Genomic DNA, 24861 nt, shown 5'->3' with positions numbered 1-24861 from the left:
ATCGTCTCCTTTTGCACCACCCTTCTAAACAGGCAGTTTGTTGGAATGTGTATCAATGATTTCTGCTTTTATACAAGCCCTCGGATTTCTTTCATCCTTTCCTAAATCATGTGGTTGCTTTCCCTAACAACAATTATGTAAATTGTCTGCTATAAAAGAGTTCAAACTATGGAAAAATAAGGGGGGAAATATGGAGGCATATTCCCTCCCTGCATTATTTACAAACAGCTTTAGGGTTGAAATTAGATTTTTAACTTTGTATCATAATCAACGTTTTATTTTTAAGCATTTTTCTAAATCAAACTTATGTCATATATAGTATAACATTTGTGTTTATTTTCCTTTTGTGTATGTGGTATGCGTGTTTGTGTGTATGCTCATTCATATGCATGTATATACAAATTTATATCAAGTGTCTTTCACAATCTCTGTATTTTTTATTTTTAATTATGTATGTGTATGTATGTACATGTGAGTGCAGGTGCTCAAGGAGGTCATAGGCATTGGATGTCTTGGAGCCGGTGTTATAGGCAGTTGGAGCCATGTAACCTCAGTGCTGGTATCCAAACTCAAGTCCACTAAAAGGGCAGTGTGCACTCTTAACTGCAAAGCCATCACTCAAGCCCTTCCACTTTATTTTTTAACACAAAGTCTTTTGCTAAACATGGTGCTCACCAATTCTCCTAGATCAGCTATCTAGCAAGTCCAGGGATCCCCTGTGTCTGCCTCCCCTGCCGTGGGATTACAAGAGTGCATCACCATACCCAGCTTTTTATTAAGTGCTGGGGATCTGAACTCATGCTTGTATAGCCAGCTCTTTAACAAATGATCATCTCCCCAGCCTGCAACAGTTGTGTGTTTAAACTTATACAAGCAATATAGTATATTTTGTGAATAGACACTAATCTGATCTGATCACTAGAAAGAACAAGAGGACTAGGATTGAGAGTGGTCAACAAAACAAGAATTACAGCCTGATTTATAATGCTCTAATTTAAAACTATTTTTAAAATGTTTACTTGTGTGTGTGACTGCATGTTATTTGTGTGGGTGCCCTCAGAGGTCAGAAGAGGGTGTCAGATCTCCCTAGAGCTGGAGTTGTGAGCCACCTGATGTGGATCCTGAAGATTGAAGCTGGTCAACTGGGAGAGCAGTACATGTTCTTAACTGTCAAGCTAGCTCCCCGGCCCACATTCTAATTGTTTTGAGGAAAATTGTTTTTATTCCTCCATTTTATTCTGGTTTTTTTTTTGGGGGGGGGGGGGGGGGGCGGAGACATGCCAGGCTGGGGATGTGGTGCAGTTGGCAACGTGCTTCCCTTATATGCACAAAGGCAAGGATTTGATCCCTAGCACTGCATGAAAGCAAATGATGCTACATGCCTATAATCCAGCATGTGGAAGTCACATACTGAGTTTGAGGCAAAGAAAAAGAAAAAGGAGGAAGAAGAAGAAAAAAAGAAAATACACCTGGAATTTAATTCTCAAATAATTTATAAAAATAAAACACATGGAATGCTAAAGCAAATATGGCAAACAAGGGTGACTGATAAATACACTCTTTTGGAACATCCAGATGTAAATTTAGCCTTGTCCCACTGTTTTTCTACCTGATCTCCAAGTATATCTAAGATTCCAGTAACACTATTCTAGATCACGAAGGGTTAATGAAGAAAATACACAGGCAACAAATATAGGCAGATACAAAAGCCACGTGATATGATGTTCAAACTGAGAAAACCAAATCACCTCAGGAAGGAATGCTATAAACAACAAACGTTTTGCAGTAATTTCAAGAGAAAGAATATAAGGAAAGTCACCACACAAAACACAGTGACACAGGCACGCTAAACAGCATGATTGCAGCAGACACTAGCATAGTCATACCATGAAATGGCTGTGTGTCAGTAAAACATCATCTGTTGCACTGAGTTTATGTGGCTAATCTGAATTTAAGGTCAAGACACTTGGAGCTCTGCCTCTAGCAGTACTTGCCAGCTTGTTCTTTCACTGCTGCTTCCTGTTTCTCACCTTCTTTGTGGGCTCCCAGAAATCCTTAAAATCCCACTAGCATGTTTCAGGCTATCTCTGGAAGAGGTGGTGAGGACATTATAAACCTCAGGATGAAGCAAGCAGATGATGAAATACTGTTCTCAGACAGCCACTACAAACGGATGACTGTGGACAATATAAACACAGAACAACTCAGGTCATTAGACCTCAAAGGCTAAGTGGAAATCAGTAGAGCTTGTAAGGAAAATGCCATAAAAGATTATGTTGCAAAGCAGAAGAGCTAAAGAAAAAAAATGAATATTAAGAGATTAGATCTGGTTGCCAGCCAGGCATTTAACTTATACTGCTCCAATCTCTTGTTTTTATCAAATATTAGATGTATGAAATAACAGGGAAAAAAAACCCATGGCTCACTCAGCTGGCTGGTGAGACCATATGTTGACCAAAAATACAATAATAATCAGTCAACCCTGTTCCTCAAGATGTTCAGGACAGGATTCTAACAGATTAAAAGCTGAAACAATTACTGACCTTCTCTAAGTCATTTTCCTCTATTCCTATTAAAAGTACAAGCCACCCTTTTCAGAAATCCAAATTTTATTCATTTTGCTAGTATTTAGTTGGTAAGTTTGTCTTGGCTTTTGGCAAGGTGTTATAAAAACACTATATAGCTCTGGCTGTCCTGGAACTCACTATGTAGACCAGACTAGCCTTGAACTCACAGAGATCCACCTGCCCCTGCCTAGGATTAAAGGCGTGTGCCACACACCCAACATAAACACTCATTTTTAAATTTAAGTAATAACACAGTGACACAGGCATACTAAACTTATTAAGTAATAAATAAGGATTTAAGCAGGCTTGGCTCTCTTAGAAAGTACTTTTGCTTTAAATGAGATCTGCATGTTACTGAAGTTTAAAGACCACTAAATTATGTAAGTACATGAATGCAGCATTATTTTCTAAATTCCTACTTTCCAAGGGGCACTGGGTAGTCTCCAACTTGGAACTATAAATAAGTTTGTAATAAACATCAATGTGTTTGCACAAAGCTTTGCCAGCACTCTGGATTACCTCCTCGGGTATGACTGAGCTAGAGGGCAGAAACACATTCTGAAGCTTTTTGATGGATGTTGGAATGTTATGTAAGAATACTGGTCTCCTGCACCATATGAGGCACTGAGAAGTGTTTTGGTTTGTTTTTAATTTTTGGATAATGTGAGGCTGGAGAGATGACTCAGTGGTGAAGGGGGTGTACTGTTCTTCAAGAAGACCCAAGTTCAATTCTCAGCATCCACATCAGGCAGCTCAAAAAACTACCTCTACCTCCAGCTCCAAGGGGATCCACAAGTCTTTGACCTCTGAGGAAACCAGCACACACATGGGTATACCCTGACACACATGCACCCATAACCACATAGAGACATACACACACATGCAACGTAAAATAAAAACTTGTAGATAATGTGGGGCAGGAGCAATGGCTCAGCAGTTAAGAGGGCATACTGCTCTTGAAGAGGACTCAAGTTTGATTCCCAGCTCCACCTGCTTGTAATTCCAGCTCCAAGGTATCTGAGGCCTCTGGTCTCCATGGGCACCTGCATTCATGTGCATAGACCCAACACAGACTATTAATCAAAAAACAAAAACAAAAAACCCACAAATTTTTAAGTGATAGAAAGTAAAGTGTGCAGGCGGTGGTGGCACACGCCTTTAATCCCAGCACTTGGGAAGCAGAGGCAGGCGGATCTCTATGAGTTCGAGGCCAGTCTGGTCTACAAAGCGCGTCCAGGACAGCCAGGCTTACAAGAGAAACCCTGTCTGGAAAAAAACAAACAAAAAAAGTAAAGTATATTCAACTGCTGCTTAAATTTTTATTTCTTTGATTTCTGGAAAAGCTAAATGTTTTGTTTGTGAGCGATTTCAATCTTTTGACATGTTTGTGCCACTTAACCACTTCTTCCCTTTTAAGGACTTGGTGTTTTTCATTTAAAAATGAAAAATTTATAAACTATAGGTGTTATACTTGTGTGCATAATATTTATCCCAATTTTCCCCTTGTCTTTTACCTTCTTAAGCTTTTCTATCTCATTTTCATCTTTTTTCACTGTCTGTTCCCACATGTGCACTTTATCCTGGTCCTCCTTCAACTGGTTTTTTTCAAAATCCAATTGGATGCCTAAGCGAGTCTTCTGATTCTCAAATTCCAAGCTGTAGAAAGAGGGGAAGTAGAGTTAGTGCTCAGGGCCTCCTGGTTACTGCTGAGTCTCCGTTACCATGGCCTCATCCACTCATAGGTACACCAAACTATGCCCAGAAGCTGGATCTCTAGCCTAAGACAGAGGAATCTAGGCCAAATTCCATTTATCCCCCATTTAAATACTGGAGACTCCTGTACCTTACCAATTTTCTAGGAAATAAAAATATATAAAAGTTCATCTGAAAACATCAGTTACGAGTTTAATTGATCAAGCTTCTATGTACTTTATGCAGATTATCTCTCCTCTACTCAAGTCCCTATAACTAGGCATTAATTTTACACAGGAAACTTAGGCTAAAAGGTTTAAAAAAACAAAAACAAAAAAACTTGCCCAATGCCACACATCTAACAGCTAGCAAATAGCACAGATGAGACTGGAATCCAAGTCTAACCCAGAACCCAGGCTCTTGTCTATATGTCATTACTGTAACATAATGTAGTGTGCTAACATGGCTACTATCCAATTCTACTTGGAAGTACTGTAATCTCAGTTATATTCTTTATATTGCAGATTTCTCATCTGTAGGTCTTCTTATTGAGTTAGTAATATGCACAAAGTAAGCACTCAGTACATTTTAGCTATCATCATCAATGTGAGGAATACTGGCTGTGATCAGCTCAATTTTACCCAAGGGCTTCCGTTCTGTCCTAAGCTCTGTCCCAAGATTTTAGAAGCTCCTAAGGGGCATAGATTTGGTAGCAGAAGAACATGAAGAAAACACTGTTATTTTGCTATTATCCTTTCCCTCACCTCTTTCGAAACTCAACGTACATTAACAGTATATAGACACTAGCAGCCAAACAAGGCTAGCTTCCAACTGCCCCACCAATCCTCAGTATAGTGTGATAGATGATGCCAGATGTCATGCTAGCAGCTTAAACTTATTAGTCACAATAATCCAAATGGAATGTAATTCATTCTACAATTTTGAGGTATGTAATGTTTAGGCCAATCTAAGTATGACTCATAAAGCCCTCCCTCTGTGATCCAGCCCCTGCTGACCTTTCCACCTCCCCTGCCTTCCACCTGACCCTGTTTTTATGTTCTAGGCATTTAAAACTACTTAGTATTCAGAACAAGGCATACTCACATCTCTAAGCATGCTGTTCTTACTGGCTGGAACTCCTTTCTGTCCCTGCTTGGCTAGCTAAATCTACTCACTCTTTAGTTCGCTAATTCACCACTCCTTGTTCTTTTAATGCCTTTCCTGATAGCTTCTGTAACATCTTGTTGGTTCCTTCCTTTTTTTAATTTCAGATGAGTTGCACTAGTCAAATATTGAAGTTGATAACAGATTTGTCAGTGCTTTTTATGCAAGACCTTTTCCTTATCATCTTTATTCAACCTTCGATTTCTACTCCCCTTATCTCCTCTTACTGTGAAAACATATTTCAAAGTGACTCACATGTTGAGCTAGAGAGACAGTTCAGGGGTTAAAAACACTTTGCTCTTCCAGAGGACCTGAGTTTGGCTCCCAGAACCTGAACCAGGTAGCCCACAGCCACCTGTAATACCAGTTCCGAGGAATTTGACACATTCTTCTGACTTTTGTGGGCACTAGCACACAATCTCATTCTCTCTCTTCCTCTCCTCTCCCCCCACACAAATAAATAAAATTAAGTCTTTAAAATACACATCCTTACAAAATGCCACTGTTTTACACGTGACAGCTCATGCTGGCAAGAATGTGGAGCCAGGAGAACACTCTTCCATTGCTGGTGGGAATACAAACTTGCACAGCCACTTTGTTAACCAATATAGTGGTTCCTCAGAAAATTGGGAATCAATCCACCTCAAGACGCAGCTACTTGGGTATATACTCACCAAAGGACACTTGCTCAACTATGTTCATAGCAGCTTTATTTCTACTAGCCAGAAACTGGAAACAACCTAGATGTCCCTCAACTGAAGAATAAATAAAGAAAATGTGGTACATTTACTCAATGGAATACTACTCAGCTATTAAAAACAAAGACAGCATGCAATTTGCAGGCAAATAGATGGAATTAAAAAAAAAAATCCTCCTGAGTGAGGTAACCCAGAACCAGAAAGACAACCATGGTATGTACTCACTTTTAAGTGGGTATTAGCCATAAAGGATAATCATGCTATAATCCATAGACCCAGAGAAGCTTAAGTAACAGGGAGAGCTCAAGGGGACACATGCATCTCCCAGGGAAGAGGAAATAGATTTTGCAGGTGGACTGGGGGTGGGTGGTGCAGGGAGGGAGAGAGTACTGGAAGAGATGACTAGTGCATTTGGGGGGGGGGGAGGCAGTGTGGAAATCCAGTGCATTAGAAACTTCCTGGAATCCACGAGGGTGACCCTAGCAAAGACTCCTAGTAATGGGAGGATATGGAGCCTGAACCGGCCATCTTCTGTAACCAGGCAAGGTCCCCAGTGGTGGGATGGGGACATTAACCCAGCCACAAAACTTTTGACCTACAATTTGTCCTGATTTCAAGATGTGCTGGAGTAATGGTGGAGGAGAACTTGTGGGAGTGGCCAACCAATGACTGGTCCAATTTGAGGCCCACACCTGACACTGCCTTGGCGGGCCAGGAACCAGAGGCTGGATAACCCAGAGACCTAGGATAGAACCAAACACTACTTGAAAAAGAAAAAAAAAAGTCAATGAGATGATTCCTAATGATATTCTGCTATACTCATAGACCTGAGCCTAACCCAATAGTCAGAGAGGCTTCATCCTACAACTGAAGGGAGCAGACCCACAGACCCACAGCCAAACATTAGATGGAGCTTGGGGAACCATACGGAAGAGGGGAAGGAGGATTGATTGTAGGAGCCATGGCCCACAGAGTTGACAATGTGGGCCTGGTAGGCGCTCACAAAGACTGATTTGACAGTCAAGGAGCCTGTATGGGTCTGAGCTAGGTCCTGTTATAGTTGTGTGGCTTGGTATTGTTGTGGAATTTCTGACAGTGTTAGTGAGGGCTGTCTCTGACTCTTTTGTCTGCTCTTGGGACCCTTTTCCTCTTGCTGGGTTGCCTTGTCTAGCCTAGATATATGGGTATATGCCTAGCCTTGCTGTAACTTGCTATGCCATGCTCGGCTGATACCCTTGGGAGGCCTGCTCTTTTCTGAAGGGGGGGATCTGTGGGGAGGGAAGATGGGGAGAGGGACTAGGAGGAGTGGAGGGAATGAAAACTGCAGCAGTACAGGTAATGCTTATTGTTCATTATAGGTGCTTTTCACTATGCTGAAGAATTTACAAAGATACTTTCATCTAATCCTCCCCATAATGCCACAAGATAGGCATCATTGTCTCATTTTATAAAAACTATTGTGCCAGGTCATGATTTTAATCCAGGTAAGCCAAATTTAAAGCTGGCACTAACCCACTATCCTGTCATACTATCTATCTGATTTCTCTGTTCATTCAGGCCTTTCTATAGTAAGTTTGTATGGTTCTAAGAATCAATCGCTGCCCTAGGACTCACATGACTGTCAAGGATGTCACACTGCAGGAATACATCCTATTATAACATAAAAATACTTTCACTTACCGCTTCTTAGCAATTTCATTCTGCCGCTTCACCTTTTCTTCCTCAAATTCTCGGATGTTGCGCACACCGATCTCCCGACAAAACTCTTCAAACACCTCATCTTCCACCTGAAGGAAAAGTCAGGGAGGGCAGAGACATTAGTGGTTACTATCCTACTTCCGAACCTAGTTTTGTCCTGATACACATACTGGCATGACCACCTCTACCCACCTGGTTCATCTTTTCCTTCAAGTCTTTCATTTCCCTCTCTCGGCTCTGGATGATTCTCTTGATATCATTAATGCGAGGCCCGAAGTTGGCTAGCTCACTCTCCAGCTTAGATTTTTCCTACAGTCAATGGGTTAAAAGACAAGAGACTAGGTAGGCTCTGTGGAGGAAAAGAACGTTCTTGCCAATACCAGCCCCATGGTCAGCAAACACTGAGAAAGCCTGACTTAGCACCAATACCCCAGTCAAGTCTCCAAAATCTCTTGTTACAGCTATCATATGGTTTCCCCAGTTTCTAGTTCAGGTACCTTTAATCCACATGGCTGGGCGCCAGTAAGCATAATTAGTTGTAGGTCTACAATCCCTTACCGATAACTCCTAGGCCAAATATGTTTTAAAAGTTGGACTGGCCGGGTGTGGTGGCACACGGCTTTAATCCCAGCACTCAGAAGGCAGAGGCAGGTGGATCGCTGAGTTCGAGGCCAACCTGGTCTACAAAGTGAGTCCAGGACAGCCAAAGCTAACACCTGTCTCGAAAAACAAAACAAAATAAAACAAAACAAACAAACAAAAAAGTTGAACTGTTTTTCAGAACAAAATAAATCTAGGTATTATGTAATACCTCTAGTTTGGGTAAACTGAAAAAATGTAGAATTACCAAAGAACACACTAATATAACTAGAACAGCACCCCAACCCACAGACACTGAAATGCTTACTCTGTGTATGTGTTCTTCAGATGTGATATCACTATGTAGCTAGAGTGGCCTTGAATTCTCCAATGTACTGGGACCATAGGCATCTGCCACTGTTGTTCACTCTCCACGGACTTTTAGAAGTTCCAATATTTATTGACTGAACTGCACTAATGACATTTACTGAGTGCCTACTATTCTAAGAACTTGACAGGTATTAACTCATTCCATCTTTGTAATAACCATACAAAATAGGCACATACTTCCATTTGGTAGATGAAGATGAGGAAATTGACAATGAGAAATGAAGTAAATTGCTTAACAGAATAACCAGGGAACAGAAGATCTGAACACTCCCACCCCATCCTAGTACCTGAGTCTACGCTATGCTATCCTGAACAGAATGGGAGAAAGTGGATAATTCCCCACCCTCGGTACAACCTAGGATGGCCTCTGGAGGAGAGGGCTGAAGGCCAGGCCCTACCTGGAGATTCAGGGCAAGATGCCTTGTCTTGGTCTGTTCTAGGTCACTCTGTGAGTACTTCAGTCGCATCTGTAGCCCATGGGCCTGAGACTGCACCTGACGCAGTTCTGCCTCTTTCCGTTTTGCCTTCATCTGCTCCTGAAGAGGACAAGAAAAAGGGGCCGTGTAATAAGTGGCCAACGTGAGCTCAGGAACCCTACACCTAAGGATCCGTGTTACTTGTGCCTTACTTTCAGCTCCTCTGTCAACCGCTCTTTCTTTTCTTTTAGCTTGTCTACTGCTTTCTCATCCCAGCGTCGTGCCTTTGCCTTGAGATCGCTGGCTCCACCAGAGATAACTCCTGACTTCTGGAACAGGGTTCCATCCAGTGCCACTGTCTACACAGCAGGGAGGGAAGAAGTCGAGAAGGTGAACACAGGAATCTCCAATACTAAGCCTGTCCAGCTCCACCCTGGGAATGGGGGCCATACCTTGTGGCGTTGGTGACCTCCAAAGGCAATGCGCCGGGCATCTTCCACATTGTCACAAACAAGAGCATTGCCACAAGCATACTGCAGAGCTTTTTTGATGTGAGGTGGTTCATAGCGAATCACGTCAATCACTAGCTTGGCCCCCTTCAGCTCCCGGAGTTTCTCATCTGTAGGTTTCACCTGTGTTGAATAATCTCATGTAACAACAGAATACATAAAGCCAAGGTGAGGGGCCCTCAACACTGCCTTGACCCCCAAACCCCTACACAAGCCTTACCTCCAGGTAGTCAAGAGGCAAGAAGGTCTCAGGCTCTCCACGTTGCTCCTTGATATACTGAATACAATCCCGACCTGTCTTCTCTGAGTCTACGATAATAGCATCCATGTTCTTTCCTAACACCTTGGTCACAGCAATCTGATACTTCTTTTGTGTAGGCTGGCAGAGGTCAATGAGGCGGCCATACTGAGTAAAGGAAGAAGGGAAAATTGAAGCATAAGACTTTGGAATCCCAATTACTAGTTCATAAAGAGGGGCAAAATAAAAATCTGTATAAGAAATGGTGAATCCATCCATGCTGCTTATTGATGAAGTCAGTCCTCTATTTTTATACCTGTATAATAGCACAAAAATGGGAATGGGACTGGACTGTTAGACTTCTATGGCTACAAGCAGTTTAGACTAGTACAGTGGTCAATTTGAATACTCCTTCTTAGGAGAAAGACTAAGGACTAAAGAAACGCGTTACATGATGAAAGACTCAATTAGTACCTCAGAAGAAGCTCAGAGAAAGAAATGACACTATCTCTAGGTGCAAATATATCAAGAGGTTTAAAGGGTGAAGCTACAGGTTTCCTAAGATGACTACGGCTTTTGGAATCAGACAAGAATGACTGAACGGCCACAAGCCTTAACAGCCTCACCCCAGAAGACATTTGTATATATGATACACTAGTTAGTTTTTCTGTTTTTGAAATATGATCTCATGATTTAGCTGGGACTAACCTAGATCTCCCTAGGTAGCCCAGGCTGACTTCAAACTCATGATCCTCTCGCCTCTGCCTCCCAAGTGCTGATATTAAAGGCATGCACAACGGTATCCAGCTTTAAACTGGTTATTTATTAACTGATAATTGAATGGGATTATAGTAATATGCCAGTACCTTTTGACTTAAGGTTATTTGTGTTCAAATACCAAGGGAGGACTATAGTATTATGAAATATACATTTAGCATTAGACTGTGGTTCCTGATCAACAGTCCCAAAAACTAAAGTCATAATGAGTTGGCTGATCATTGACTACTCCTAGGTAGTGTTCATATGAGAGCTAGTCATTACAGAGACCAAAGCAGGATTAGTAGATTGGACCTTCTAGTTCCCATCTCACACCTAACAGGGAAAGATGACTAAACACTGACTTGATCAGGAATAGCCAATGATGTAATCTGTTGTGCCTATGAACCAAACCCTCCATAAAAACTTAAAAGCCAAGGACTGTAGAAATGAACCAGCTGTTAAAGAGTGCCTGCTGAGCCAGGTGTGATGGCACAAGCCTGTGATCCCAGCCCTCTTGGAGGCAGAGGCAGGCAGAGCTCTCAGTTGGAGTCTAGGACAGCCAAGGCTACACAGAGAAACGCTGTCTCAAAAATATAATGACGACGACGACGACGATGACGATGATAAAAGAGTACCTGATGCTCTTGCACAGGACCTGAGCTCAGTTACAAGTATTCATGTCAGGTGGCTCACAACTACCTATAACTCTTGCTTCAAAGGATCTGATACCCTCTTTTAGCCTCCTAAGGCACCCTCACTCACAAACATATAGCCACAAACAGAAACACACACACACACACACACATACATACAATTAAATAAATCTAAGAAGACAACAAAAACAACCAAAAATCTTTAAAGTTCTGTGTTTGTGCACGGTGTGGTCATCTGTGTGACTTTACTCCCAGGACTCAGGAGGCAGTGGCAGATGGATCTTTGTGAGTTCAAGGGCAGCTTGGTCTACATAGTGAGGTCCAGGATAGCTAGGGGTATATAGTCTAGAGACCTTGTTTGGAAAGAAAGGAAAGGAAGGAAATGAAAGGAGGGAGGGATAGAGGGAGGGAGGGATAGAGGGAGGGAGGGAGGGGAAAGAGAGGAAAGGAGGGAAGGAGAGGAAGAGACAGAGGGTAGGGGACAGGGAGAGAGAATGTGTGTGTGTTCTGTGTTCAGGGAGCTTCTAGATAACTCAAGAGGAGGCTCAGTAAGTAAAGGCACTTGCTACAAAGTCTGATGAGTTTAATTTCTAGAACACACATTGTGGAAGGAGAACTGACTTCTGCAAACAAGTTTTCCTCTGATCTTCATACACACGTGTGCACACACAGTAAATGTGTTTCCCTGAATTCCATGAGAAACTAGCAAATTAACCAATGGAGTAGGTCGTGGAACTTAATTTTCACTAGGATGGGCAGAACCACACAGCCTAGGTTTGCAACTGTAATATGAAGTAAAGGTTGATTGGTTTTGGTTTTCCAGACAGGGTTTCTCTGTGTAGTCCTGGATGTCTTGGAGTTGCTTTATAGACCAGGTTGGCCTCGAACTCATAGTCATCCGCCTGCCCCTGCTCTCTGAGAGCTGGGATTAAAGGCATGCACTACCACTGACCAGCATGGGACTGAGGTCTTTATCTATGGTATCTGATGCCATCTCCAGACAGTGTCAGAATTAGATTATAGGACACACAGCTAGTATCTATTGGAGAACTTCTGGTGTGTGGGGAACTCCTCCATGCGCGCGTGCGCGCACACACACACACATACACACACACACTATGCTGTATTTATTGGCTGTGTGAGAGAGTAGGAAGAACACTTTGGCTTTATCCTATCTCACAAAGCACACCCTATACTATATAGGAAAAGCCTATTTTGGCCCCAAAGTCACTGTGACAGCTTCAGGCAGTCACATCTGAATCTATAATCATTTTCAAAATGATTTTTATCATTTCATAGATCATTACTTAGCAAGCACTGACAGATATCATATATACATTATTTCAAATTCTTACAAGCACCCAGTAAAGTAACTTTTTGTTTTGTTTTGTTGTTTTTTGAGACAGGGTTTCTCTGTGTAGCTTTGACTGTCCTGGACTCACTTTGTAGAACAGGCTGGCCTCGAACTCACAGCAATCCACCTGCCTCTGCCTCCTGAGTGCTGGGATTACAAGCATGCAGCACCAAGCCTGGCACATGTAACTTTTACTAGATCCCTTCTTCCATTCCTCTAAGGAGCTCATATAGACCAAGCATGGTTTTTTAAGAACTATGAGAGCCGGGCGTGGTGACGCACACCTTTAATCCCAGCACTTGGGAGGCAGAGGCAGGTAGATCGCTGTGAGTTCAAGGCCAGTCTGGTCTACAAAGTGAGTCCAGGACAGCCAGGGGTACACAGAGAAACCCTGCCTCGAACACCCCCCCGCACCCCCACAAAAAGAAAGAAAACTACACAGAACTATTTCTTTGAAGAGTAGCTTCTAGCCCGTCTCTTCCCTGGTCCTCAATGAGGAATGGATACAGGAAGACAAACCTATCAGGAAGACGCAATTGTAATGAAAAGAATGCGTGACTGAGCTAAGGAGAGGGCTCAGTGGGTAAAAAGCACTTGCCATGTAGGAGGTAGGACCTACATGTAAATCCCTAGAAACCACATAATACAGGACATGGTAGCACACATTGTCTGTAGTCCTAATGGTTCCTATGGGGAGATGAGAAGTGGAGGCGAGAAAATCCCAGGAGGCTTGTGGGCCAGCTACCCTGGCATACATAGCAGAAAAAAAACAACACAAGAGTCTGGAGAGATTTCTCAGTAGTTAAGAACACTCCCATTACCCACATGTGGCTCACACCCACCCCATAACTTTGGCTCCAGGGGATCTGATGCCTGTATACCAGGCATAAATGTGGTGCACACAGACACATAAAAAAAAAAAAAAAAAAAAAAAGGACAAAAAACAACATAGGACTCTGTCTCAAATCAACTGTATAACAAGGACTGACACCTCAAGTTGTTCTGAGCTCCATTCCTGCCCTGGCACATGTACTCACAAATACAAACACACATTTTTTTTTAAGTATGTTTAAGTGTGTATGTGCATATGTCCCCCAAGGCCGGAGGCATCAGATTCCCTGGAGCTGTAGTTACAGGTAGTTGTGAGTCAACTGTTCTGCTAGGTCCTCTGGAAGAGCAGCCAACGCTCTTAATCATTGAGCCACCTCTCCAGCTCCCAGTAAATACAATGTTTAAATTGGAAAAAAAAAAAAAAAAAAAAAAAATCAGGGCAAACAGCACGAACAACAGTTCTTACAAGTTTTGCTTCTTTTTTTATTTTTATTTTTACATGCGTTTTGTCTATACACATGTGTATGTGACTAGTGCCCATGTAGGTCAGAAGAGGGTGCCAGATCTCCTGGGACTGACATCCCAGACACTGTGAGTCAAGATGTGGGTGCTGGGAACCAAACTCAAGTGCTAGAGAAGAGTAGACAATGCTCTTAACTCTGAGCCACCTCTCCAGCCCTAACTGTGCTTGACTCTGCAGGACAGTTTAGCTAAGTTTCCATTTTCCCAGCAATAAAAGTAGGACTATCTGTCCTGTTTCCAAAATGCTCTATAGCAGTCTCCCTGCACCTGGCACTCCTTCCAGGAGCGAGGAGGAGGCTCATGAGACTATGTCTGGGAAAGTATAAACTTGGAAGTTTCTAGGTGTTCCTCAGCTGCATAGAAGTAAACAGCTGCTGGAGGAGAAGTCTCTGATGGACAGCTGCAGAAATAGGAATGTCTTAACAGTTCGCCGTCTGAAAGCTGTGCCAAGAGCTCCAGCACTGCTGCTCTTAAGAACTGTCGTCGCCATTGGGGTGGGCTTTTTGGTGATGCAGTTCCTTTTTTTGGAGTCGTTCCTGCACTTGTAAGTAAGCCCTCACTCATACTCCTGGTAGTAATCCCAGTAGACTCGCTGGTTCACTATGTAGGACTTTGGTGCAACCATTACTTTGGTCTGTCATGGGCTCCCTTTCTGACTGAGCAGGTATGTGTGCAGCATGTGTCCCCCTAGAAAGTCTATGACACAGCACAGGGCAGCTGAGGTCGACAGTGAGTGAATACATGCTCAGAAAGTCCCTCCAGTCTTACCACAGAACCAGGGTAGAGACGCTTGATGCTTTCCATTATTTCTGCCTTTCGCTGCTGACGGCTGCTCTCCTGGCGGTCAATGCGCGCATCCCCCAATTGCTCCATCACCTGGTTCAGCTCTTTATTGATCTCATCAATACGGCGCTTGGCCATCTCTACTTCTTCTGTCAATTCTCCCTCCAGTTTCTTCTGCTCCTCTAGAGACTGCCTGCAAAGTAAGGAAACACCGAGTTAGCCTGGCTGAGGAGACAGTACTTATGACTGAAGGGCACTGGTAGGCCTGCCTGAAGAGGGGCAGGATAAGTATAAGAGATGTGGAGGGGGAAGAGAGGACTGCAGAGCCACATACTTGCTAGTGGTAATATATTCCTCTAGCTTCTCAATCCGCTTCTGATTCTCTTCAATCTCCCGCAGCTTTTGCTTGATCTTGGCCTAGGTAAGAAATACATTCCATTACTTACAGGCTGAGCCAGTTAACCCAAGCCCATATAGTCTTGACTTATACCCCTATTTGCCCCACTCATCCAAAATTCCCACAGTTCAACACCATCTGTCATGCTCTAATGCAAGAAGCCTACTAAAAAGCAAAAACACACACACAGTCTAGTCTACTGATGATGAGGGGTTCTTAGGGCTCCAGTATCACTGAAAGGTATTTATTGTACCCAGCCCAGAGTTCCTCACCAATCTAAGGCTCAACCATAAGCAAGGTAAAGCTTCAGACTTTTCTGACCTTGCTGTCTCATCTGTAAGATCTAGTAAGCACTTAACCCAGCATATACATTAATATTAATGTCTAGAATGTTCTTTTAAATATTTAAAATGTTTAGCTGAATACCTAGAAAATTATAGGCTATTGAGATACTAGAATAACTTTCTATCATTATTACTAATATTAGAGTGGCAGTAAGGGAAGTATATTTGGTAATAGTGTGAGCTTTACAGGCAGACTGCCCAGGTTCATCCTAAGCATGCAGCTGAGTAATTATGGGATTACTGTTATTACTAAGCAGATTGCTTCAGTACTATGATACAGTTTACTTGCTTTGGAAGTGAGGATAATAGAAACCATCCCCTAAAGGTAATCATAAATGAACTTAAGTGAATATATGTAAAGCATAGTATTTAGCACACAGTAGCTGCCTGATAAATATAAATTTCTGTTATCAAGACTATCATTATTTCCTTATTTAGGGATTACCACTCCCTGATCTTTTTGCTTGTTGTTGATGCTGGGAACTGAATTCAGGGTAAATATGCTAAGCACACACTGCCACTGAGCTGCACCTCTACACCTCATCCCTTGAATTTTTGCCTACCTCCGTCTCTACTTTCTTCCGCTCTTCTAGATCTAGACGGTCCTGGTCAGCTTTCTGGTCTCGGTTAAATTTCTCCAGCTCCTGAGCCAAAGTGGCTGCTCTCTTGCTAGCTTCTTCTTTCAATCGGTGGTATTTCTTTACCTGTGTTAAGAACAGGAAAAGAGGACAGGTATGAATCAGCCAACACCAGTCTTTTTGCCAGTAACCCTCTCAAGACTTACCTGATTCTCCTCCAGGGTCAAGTCTCTGCCCTGACTCTGACTCTCTTCCTCCATCCGTTCTTCAAACTCCTGTCGGGCCTTCTCCACTGACAGCATCTCCTTCTCTAGCTCATCCATGTCACCTTTCCGTTTCTTATAATGTTTCTGAGCATTCTGCAGAGACTTCTTGGCTGCTTCAAGCTTCTTGATTTTGTGGGATGTATTCTCTTTGGCTTTGATGTACTGAGGGCGCTTCTGATTCAACTCTGAGTCCTTTTCCCTTTTTGCCAGAGGGAAAGAGATAACCAGTTAGCCCGGCAGAGGGTAGGGGCCCCAGGCTTTTTACTCCAAAAGAGGGACCTATGTATCCCTAGCCAATCTCATGGAAACACCTTAAAGAACAAGACTCTGATGTCCTATAGATCCTCAAAAACAAACAAAAATGGGAGGGGGTGCAGTTTGAGTACTTCTTGTAATCAACACAGCATCAGCCTGGCATTCTAGTTACTCCAAAGACAAAATTACCACCCTTGTTTCAACCTTTACAATTCTTTGGGGCTCTTCATAGCAATAGACTCCGCTGCACCCTCATAAAGGTCAAAACACTGTCCCCTAAGGTTGAAGCCAACCCTAAGACAAGTCTCTCATTAATATGCTGAGTTACCTTCATCTGATCTGCTCACTCCAAATCCCTGTCCTTTAAGATTAAGAGCTCCAGATTTCTCTTCGAGGATGGCCCTCTTGGTCATCCAATAGCTGAACCTCTCACTGCTCTTCCTCTTACTTGCTAACTTGTCAACCCAGAGCCTGGTTCTTTTTTTTGTTTTGGTTTTTAATAATTTGTATCATGCACACATGCACACATGTACACACAAACACATTAGTTAGTGTATGCAGAGATCAGAGGACAACTTCCACCATATGGATCCCAGTGATTTAACTCAGGTCATGTAGGTTTGGCCTCAAGCACCTTTACCCAGTGAGCTATGTCAAGGCTGAACTACTACTTCCCCAAGCTTGACTATTATTCTATTGTAGTAATTGAAAGTCAAGAAATATGCCTGGTCACAGGGAGGACAAACAAATTAGTACATAGTAGACTCTAAGCTCAGAGGATCCCAAGAGAATAGCACAGCTGCTTAGTTTCTCACAAGTTACAGGCCAGGGCATGCCTCTTACTTGATCTCCTTCTCAATCTGCTGCTGTTCCCGCATCATTTTTCCCAGCTCTTTCTTCTTCTCCTTCAGTTCATCCTCTACCTTGTCCATCCGTTTCTTGTCCTTCTCAATCTCCTTGTTCTTAGAGGCCAGCTCCTTGTTGAGCTTCTCAATCTCTACTTCATTGTGGTAGAGCTTAAAGAGCTGCAACTGTACCTGTGCTCGGACCACCTCATCCTTCAGGCGCTGGTAGCGGTCCGCCTACGCAAACAGGAATGGGGACAGGGGTGTATCAGTAAGGCACTGCCTTTATCTTGGTCCTCAGATCTAAGGGGCAGGCAGGCCACCAACCTCTTCTTTCTCTTGTTTGGCCTCCTTGCGCTCAGCTGCAATATTTTTCTTGCGATGGTAATTAAATTGCGTGTCCTCTTCAGCCTTCACCATTTCTTTCTTTCGCTTGTCATACTCCTGTGCAAGTTCTCCCGAGCGACTAATTTCTTCAAATAGAGCTGTCCTTTCCTTGGGGTTCTTCATGGCAATAGACTCCACTGCACCCTGATAAAGGTCAAAACACTATTCTATTCAGACCTCTACTAGTCCAATTCACCCTGCCCACTTCAACTAATGCTACCTTTCAAGGCCTTTTGAGGGGCGGAGGACAGAGTAAATACTGAGGATTAAAAGTCGGTATGTATTCCACTGAGCTTTACTCCTTCCCTTTAGTTTACTTTTCTTATTTTGAGACAGTCTCACTAAGTTGACTAGGCTGGACTTGAACTTCCTCTGTAGCTCAGGAAAACTTTGAACTTAAAATCTTCTTTCTTTCTCTTTCTTTTTCTTTCTTTTCTTTCTCTTTCTTTCTTTCTCTTTTTCTTTGTTTCTTTTTTACTGAAGATGAGAGTATGGACATGTGCTACTAGGTCAGCCATATTGAGCTTTAATGGCACATTCTCTGCTTCGAGCACAAAGAGGCAAATGCAATGACTAAAGCAGCCCAGAAAATTCAAGCTTGAGAGGCAGGAAACTTAGGTGGGCCTTGGAAAGGCCTTACACAGGCAACAACTAAGCTGACTTTGGCATATATGGAAAACCTAACCAAGAAAGAGAGGCGAGCAGGCTAGAGATCATATGAGAAAGGCTGGGTTTAATCCCTAACACCTCAAGAATATGTACACATGGTTTGGTATGACAGAGAGAGAATGTGTGTGTGTGTGTGTAAAACAAAGACAGAAAAGGCTATTCCACAATTTCTACACACAGGAAAACTAACAAGCAAAGGCCTGCATGCCAAAGAAAGCAAGTGAATCTGAGAACTCCAAGTGGTTTAGTTGGGCTAGAGTAGAAAACTGAGGAAAAGACTACTGGCAGACAAGACTACCAAGGTAGGAAAGAATCAAATGTAGTGGTTTCTGAACAATAATCTTGCAAGTATGTTTTTTCATCCTATCACAATAACCTCGAGAGCTTTGTCTAACACAAACTGTGCCCTACCACAGAGTCTGTCTTCAGCTCTTATATCTAGAATGGAGCCTTAAAAAGTGCATTTCCAATTGATGTTGACACTGCTGGTCTAGGAACTACAATTTAAGAACAACCATACTAAGACAAGAAGGAATCACTAAATTGCTTTATGGAAAGACAAGGGGATAAAAAGACTTGTGTCCTTATTAGACTAAGCCGGCCGAGGGGAGAAACTGGAAGGGGCCAGAATGGAATTAGGAAGCCCACTAAAGAATGTGCTACATTAGTCTAGAGGAGACATGAGAGACACACAAACTTGGAGATAAAGCAGGTCTAGTTGGGACAGGCAAGGCCAACAAACGGCAAGTAGCCAATAATGATGTTAAAACATCTAAAGGGGGCTGTAAAGGTGGCTAAACAGTTAAGAATACTAGCAACTCTTCCTTCCAGAGGATCCAGGTTCAATTCCCAATACCCATATGGTAGCTCACAACCATCAGTAACTCTAGTCCCAAGGGATCCAACAGCCTTTTCTGGCTTCCATAAACATTGCATGCACTGGTGTGTATATATATACCTGCAATTAAAACACTCATACCCATAATATAATTTTTGTAAATGCCCACAGTCTGGGTATAAATGGCACATGTCTTTAATTCCTGGACTTGGAAGGCAAAAGCAGGCGCGCGCGCGTGTGTGTGTGTGTGTGTGTGTGTGTGTTTGTGTGTGTGTGTGTGTGTGTGTTTGTGTGTGTGTGTGTGCGCGCGCGTGTGTGTGCGTGTGTGTGTGTGTGTACAGCTTCCAATTGCTTTCTAAATATTTCTCCATATACCCACAGATACGTGTGCAAGTTTCACATCTCATCAAAAAAATAAAAATTCTTTTTATTTTCCAAAAGAGACTATTAAATAGACCATAACTGGTCAAAATGCAGAAAACAGCTGGGCATGGTGGCACACCCCTTTAATCTTAGCACTCTGGAGGCAGAGGCAGGCGGGTTTGCTGTGAGTTTGAGGCCAGCCTAGTCTACAAAGCAAGTCTAGGATAGCCAAGACTACACAGAGAAACTCTGTCTCAAAAAAAAAAAAAAAAACCAAAAGCAGAAAATAAGCGGTCATAGGATGCCAGCCCCAAATGCATCATCTGTAACACAGCCTCTACACCTATGGTTCAGGGAACATTTCAGGAGAGAAGGCAGAAAGATTTTAGGAGACTGAGGGCTAGGATGACTGCTGTTCAACAGTCCTTCCAGCCTGGACAAAGATGGTGTGCCCAAGAACCCTCAACAATGTGGCTGTCAGCACAGACTTATGAAGACTACTCCAATATGGATGGAGGAAACTTTCACAAGGTTCCTGATGGTTGCTAACAAAGGGGGAACCATTTGCCCCCTGCACCCAAACAAGACCTCAGCCCTAAACATGTACAAATAAGGGCAAATACTAAACCAGACTCAGTAGAGTTGTGTGTATAGAAGAATGAAACAAATCTAGGGGCTGGATAAATGGCTCGGTGGTTAGGAGTACTTGCTGCTCTTGCAGAGGTCTCTGATTCAGTTCCCACCACATACATGGTGGCTCACAACCATCTGTAACTCCAGTTCCAGGGGCTCTAACACTGCCCTCTGGCCTGTGGGCATCAGGCACACATGTGGTACACATACATACATAAGCAAACCACTCCTACATATAAAACAAAAATAAATAAAAAATCTTGAAAAAATAGAAGAGGTTGTGAATTCCAGAGGAGGTGGTTAGGGACTTGGAGAGGGAATGCGGAAATGATGCAAATATAATGTATAAAATCTTCAAATAAGTCAGGCGTGGTGATGCACCCCCTTAATCCCAGCACTCGGGAGGCAGAGGCAAGTGGATCGCTGTGAGTTCATGGCCAGCCTGGTTTACAAAGTGAGTCCAGGGCAGGCAAGCTAACACAGAGAAACCCTGTCTCGAAAAACCAAAAATCTTCAAATAATTTTTTTAAGATAAGAAATAAAAGCAATTTGCTGAGCATGGCAGTTCACACATTTAATCCTACCACCTGGGAAGCAGGGGCAGGCAGATCTTTCTGAGTTCAAGGCCAGCCTGGTCTATAGAGTGAGTTCCAGGGCAGCCAGGACTACACAGTGAGACCCTCTATTAAAAAAAAAAATATCCCACCTGGAAGACGAGGAAGTTACGAGCTTTGATGAGAATGCCCAACTTCTCTAACTCCTCACTGTATTCATGTAGCTGGACAACTTTGTTGTTGATCTTGTACTCGGAAGAGCCCCCTACAAGACAATGTATGAGTCAGAAAGGATCAGGTATTCCTCCTAGCCTAGCAACTAGTCTCTACTTCCATGGACACAAGTAGTCTTCTGACGAGCTTTACCTACCTACAATGACACGGGCAAAGGTGCGGTCCTCAGCACCCTCCTCAGAATAGACCATGCTGACAAAGGCTCGGTTGGCAGCTGGCTTGCCCACAGGAGCTCCATGTATCAGATCTCGCAGGGTCTTTACCCGCAAGTTGCTGGTCTTTTCACCAAGGACAAAGCTGATGGCGTCCATGAGATTTGACTTACCTAGAGGACAAGGACACAAAGCAGAAGAGGGAGCATTAGGAAAAAGAGAAGGGGGAAAGAAACAAAGGACACATTGAGAGTAGAAATGTGGGGCTGGAGAGATGGCTCAGGGGTTAAGAGCACTGTCTGCTCTTCCAGAGGTCCCGAGTTCAATTCCCAGCAACCACACGGTGACTCACAACCATCTATAATGTGACTGGTACCTTCTTCTGGCCTGCAGGTGTACATGTGCATAGAGCTCTCATATATACATAAAGTAAAAAAATATTTTTTTTAAAAAGGGCCAGGTGTGGTGGCGCACGCCTTTAATCCCAGCACTCAGGAGGCAGAAGCAGGCGGATCGCTGTGAATTCGAGGCCAGCTTTGTCTACAAAGCGAGTCCAGGACAGCCAAGGCTACACAGAGAAGCCTTGTCTGGAAAAAACAAAAAACAAACAAAAAAAAGTAGAAATGTGTTCTAATTAGAGCTCAGACTGGAAGAGAGAAAATAAAATCCCTGTTGTGAGAAAACCAGATGAATGAAAAATAGTTCTTTTGCAGTTATTACTCATAGTAGCCAGACACTAAAACCTCATATAACGAAACACGTACTTATTGACCAGATTGTTCTACAACCTTTAATACAACACAGACAAAGATGATTTTTGCCCTATAAATTCAGTAGCTTGACCTCAACCATGTAAAAATAAAAGCAGGCTGGACAGAGAAGGAAATTAGTTGCATTTTAAGTAAGTGTAAAATTTCAGTGTCCTAAGACAGAAGAGGTCTATAGATTTGTTGCATAAAATTGTGAATATATTTAACACTATTGAATTGTATACACTTAAAAGCAGTTAAGTTGGTAAATAGAATGCCTGTTAAGGGCATGTTCCAGTTATAATACAATATGAAGCATACAGCATTGGCTAGGAAATATCTTGCCAAAAATTATTTAGGCCATTAGAACCACACTCCAATTTCTAGGAAATGTAGCAAACAAAGGAATCTGGTGAATAATACAAGGAAACCTTAAGATAAAATAAATTGTGGGGCTTAGTGTAATGGTATACCTCCCCGCAAAAAGTGGAAAGACTATAAGGAAACTGATATGGTAGCATGCTCATAACCCAGCACTCAGGGAACAGGAGGATTAAGAGTTCAAGGTTGGAACTGGGAAATTAAGAGTTCAAGGTTGGAGCTAGGAAATTAAGAGTTCAAGGTTGGAGCTGGGAAATTAAGAGTTCAAGGTTGGAGCTGGGAAAGATGGCTCAGTAGTGAAGAGTACTGGCTGCTCTTCCAGAGTACCCAGGTTGTTTCTTAGCACCTTTATGATACCCTAGCTACCCATATGCTAGCAGACAACTGTCTGAAACCCCAGTCTCAGGGGAAAAGACACCCTCTTCAGGCTTCCACCAGCAGCAGGCAAGCACATGGTACATAGACATATATGCAGACAAAACACACACACACATTAAGTTTCTTTAAGCTTAAGAGGTCAAGGTCACCCTTAGCTCTATAATGAGTTAAAAACAAGATTGTGGGATGAATACAAATGGTCTGCTCTTTAAAAAAAAAAAAAATAGTCAGGCGGTGGTGGCACACACCTTTAATCTCAGCACTTAGGAAGCAGAGGCAAGCAGATCTCTGTGAGTTCGAGGACAGCAAGGGCTACATATAGAAACCCTGTTTCAAACAAAACCAAACCAAAAGCTTCACTATCTGTACCAGGAGTATACCTAAGAGGTGGGGTTTCACTAGCACATACAAGGCCATAGATAGCATCCCCATTACTAAATAAAGTCAATGTATAAAAGGAGAGGGGCTTAGAGAGCCATTCTAGAATATACAACATTACTGAGATATATGCAAATAGCCCATGGATGCTATTATTGGCTTATTGTTTATTTATTTTTAGGGAAAAATATCTACACAGTCCAGGCTGGCTTCACATTCACAAGCTTCTTGCCTCAACCTCTCAAGTAATAGGTTGAAGAAAAAAATAGATAAACAATGACAAGAGAAAATTAAGTATGGTAGGAAGGACGGTAAAATATTACTAAGTCTTCAATTTATTTTCAAGTGATTAAACACACACACGTGTGTGTGTGTGTGTGTGTGTGTGTGTGTGTGTGTGTGTGTGTATGGGGGGGGGAGACTGACTCTGAGTAACTGAGACTGGCCTCAAACTCAGAGATTCACCTGCCTCTGCCTCCCAAGTATTGGGATTAAAAGTGTAGACACCAGCCACCAAGCCCTGCTAGGGACATATACATTTGACAATGTTCATGATATAAAACTTGGGGAGAAGCAAAATAAGAAAATGTATGAACAGGCTGGTGGGATAGCTCTGCAGATTAAGTCACTTGCCACCAAGCCTGATAAAGTTTGATTTCCCCAGGATGCACATAGAAGAAGGAGAGAACAGGCTCCTGCAAAATTGTACTCTGACCTCCACACTTGCACCAACTTTGCCACACAAGCATGAGGACCTGAGTTTAGACTCTTAGTACCCACATAAAAAGCTAGGTGTGGCGGTGGATGACCATAACTCACCATTGGGGGAAGTAGAGACAAGAGGATACCTGAGGCCTACTGGTTAGCCAGTATAGCCCAGTTGATGACCTTCAGGCCAGTAAGAGATTCTGTCTCAAAAAATAAACTGGAGTTGCCAGATGGTGGTGGCACACATCTATAATCCCAGCACTCGGGAGAGAAAACCAGGCAAAACTCTGAGTTCGAGAACAGCCTGGTCTACAGAATGAGTTTCAGGACAGCCAGGGCCACACAGAGAAACTCTGTCTTGAAATAAACAAATAAAAAAAATAATAAATAAAAAATAAAAAAAAATTTAAAAAGAAAAGAAAAAAAGAAATAAACAAATAAATAAATAAGATAAAGTTACCTTTTTAAAGAAGACACCTAATGCTGGGCGGTGGTGGTGCACGCCTTTAATCCCAGCACTCAGGAGGCAGAGGCAGGTGGATTTCTGTAAGTTTGAGGCCAGCCTGGTCTACAAAGCGAGTCCAGGATTGCCAGGACTACACAGAGAAACCCTGTCTTGAAAAACAAAACAAAAAGACACCTAACATCGTGATACACACACACACACACACACACACACACACACACACACACACACACTGTCATTTTTAAAATAATTAAAAAGAATGGAAACTTAGTATACTCAAGTCTGCTCAGATATGCATCACAAAAATCACATATTTTGATTTTTTTTTTTTTTTTTTTGGTTTTTTGAGACAGGGTTTCTCTGTGTACCCTTGGCTGTCCTAGACTTGCTTTGTAGACCAGGCTGTCCTCAAACTCACAGTGATCCGCCTGCC

General features: G+C 42.7%; 2 protein-coding genes across 5 annotated transcripts in view; one reads left to right on the top strand and one right to left on the bottom strand.

The window, feature by feature from the left end:
* The window catches only part of Shroom2 (shroom family member 2), a 1329704-nt gene that overhangs the window by 618873 nt on the left and 685970 nt on the right, over positions 1 to 24861 (top strand). The gene's annotated exons all lie outside the window — the stretch shown is intronic.
* Smc1a (structural maintenance of chromosomes 1A) overlaps positions 1 to 24861 on the bottom strand; it is a 58148-nt gene that overhangs the window by 28437 nt on the left and 4850 nt on the right. For all 4 annotated transcript variants that reach the window (XM_051142113.1, XM_051142112.1, XM_051142115.1 and 1 more), the window contains exons 2-16: positions 21353 to 21541; positions 21135 to 21247; positions 17866 to 18069; positions 17537 to 17775; positions 16379 to 16637; positions 16158 to 16298; positions 15188 to 15270; positions 14839 to 15046; positions 9934 to 10119; positions 9657 to 9836; positions 9417 to 9563; positions 9187 to 9324; positions 8012 to 8128; positions 7802 to 7908; positions 4082 to 4223 (exon numbers count right to left, since the gene is read on the bottom strand). In XM_051142113.1, the coding sequence (XP_050998070.1) occupies positions 4082 to 4223; positions 7802 to 7908; positions 8012 to 8128; positions 9187 to 9324; positions 9417 to 9563; positions 9657 to 9836; positions 9934 to 10119; positions 14839 to 15046; positions 15188 to 15270; positions 16158 to 16298; positions 16379 to 16637; positions 17537 to 17775; positions 17866 to 18069; positions 21135 to 21247; positions 21353 to 21541 (2453 nt within the window). The remainder of the gene's footprint in view (positions 1 to 4081; positions 4224 to 7801; positions 7909 to 8011; positions 8129 to 9186; positions 9325 to 9416; positions 9564 to 9656; positions 9837 to 9933; positions 10120 to 14838; positions 15047 to 15187; positions 15271 to 16157; positions 16299 to 16378; positions 16638 to 17536; positions 17776 to 17865; positions 18070 to 21134; positions 21248 to 21352; positions 21542 to 24861) is intronic.

Source organism: Acomys russatus, chromosome X (genome assembly GCF_903995435.1).
Source record: "Acomys russatus chromosome X, mAcoRus1.1, whole genome shotgun sequence".
In the NCBI taxonomy this organism is placed as follows: domain Eukaryota; kingdom Metazoa; phylum Chordata; class Mammalia; order Rodentia; family Muridae; genus Acomys; species Acomys russatus.
The sequence above is the reverse complement of the archived record's forward strand: the minus strand, read 5'-3'. Positions and strand labels throughout refer to the sequence as shown.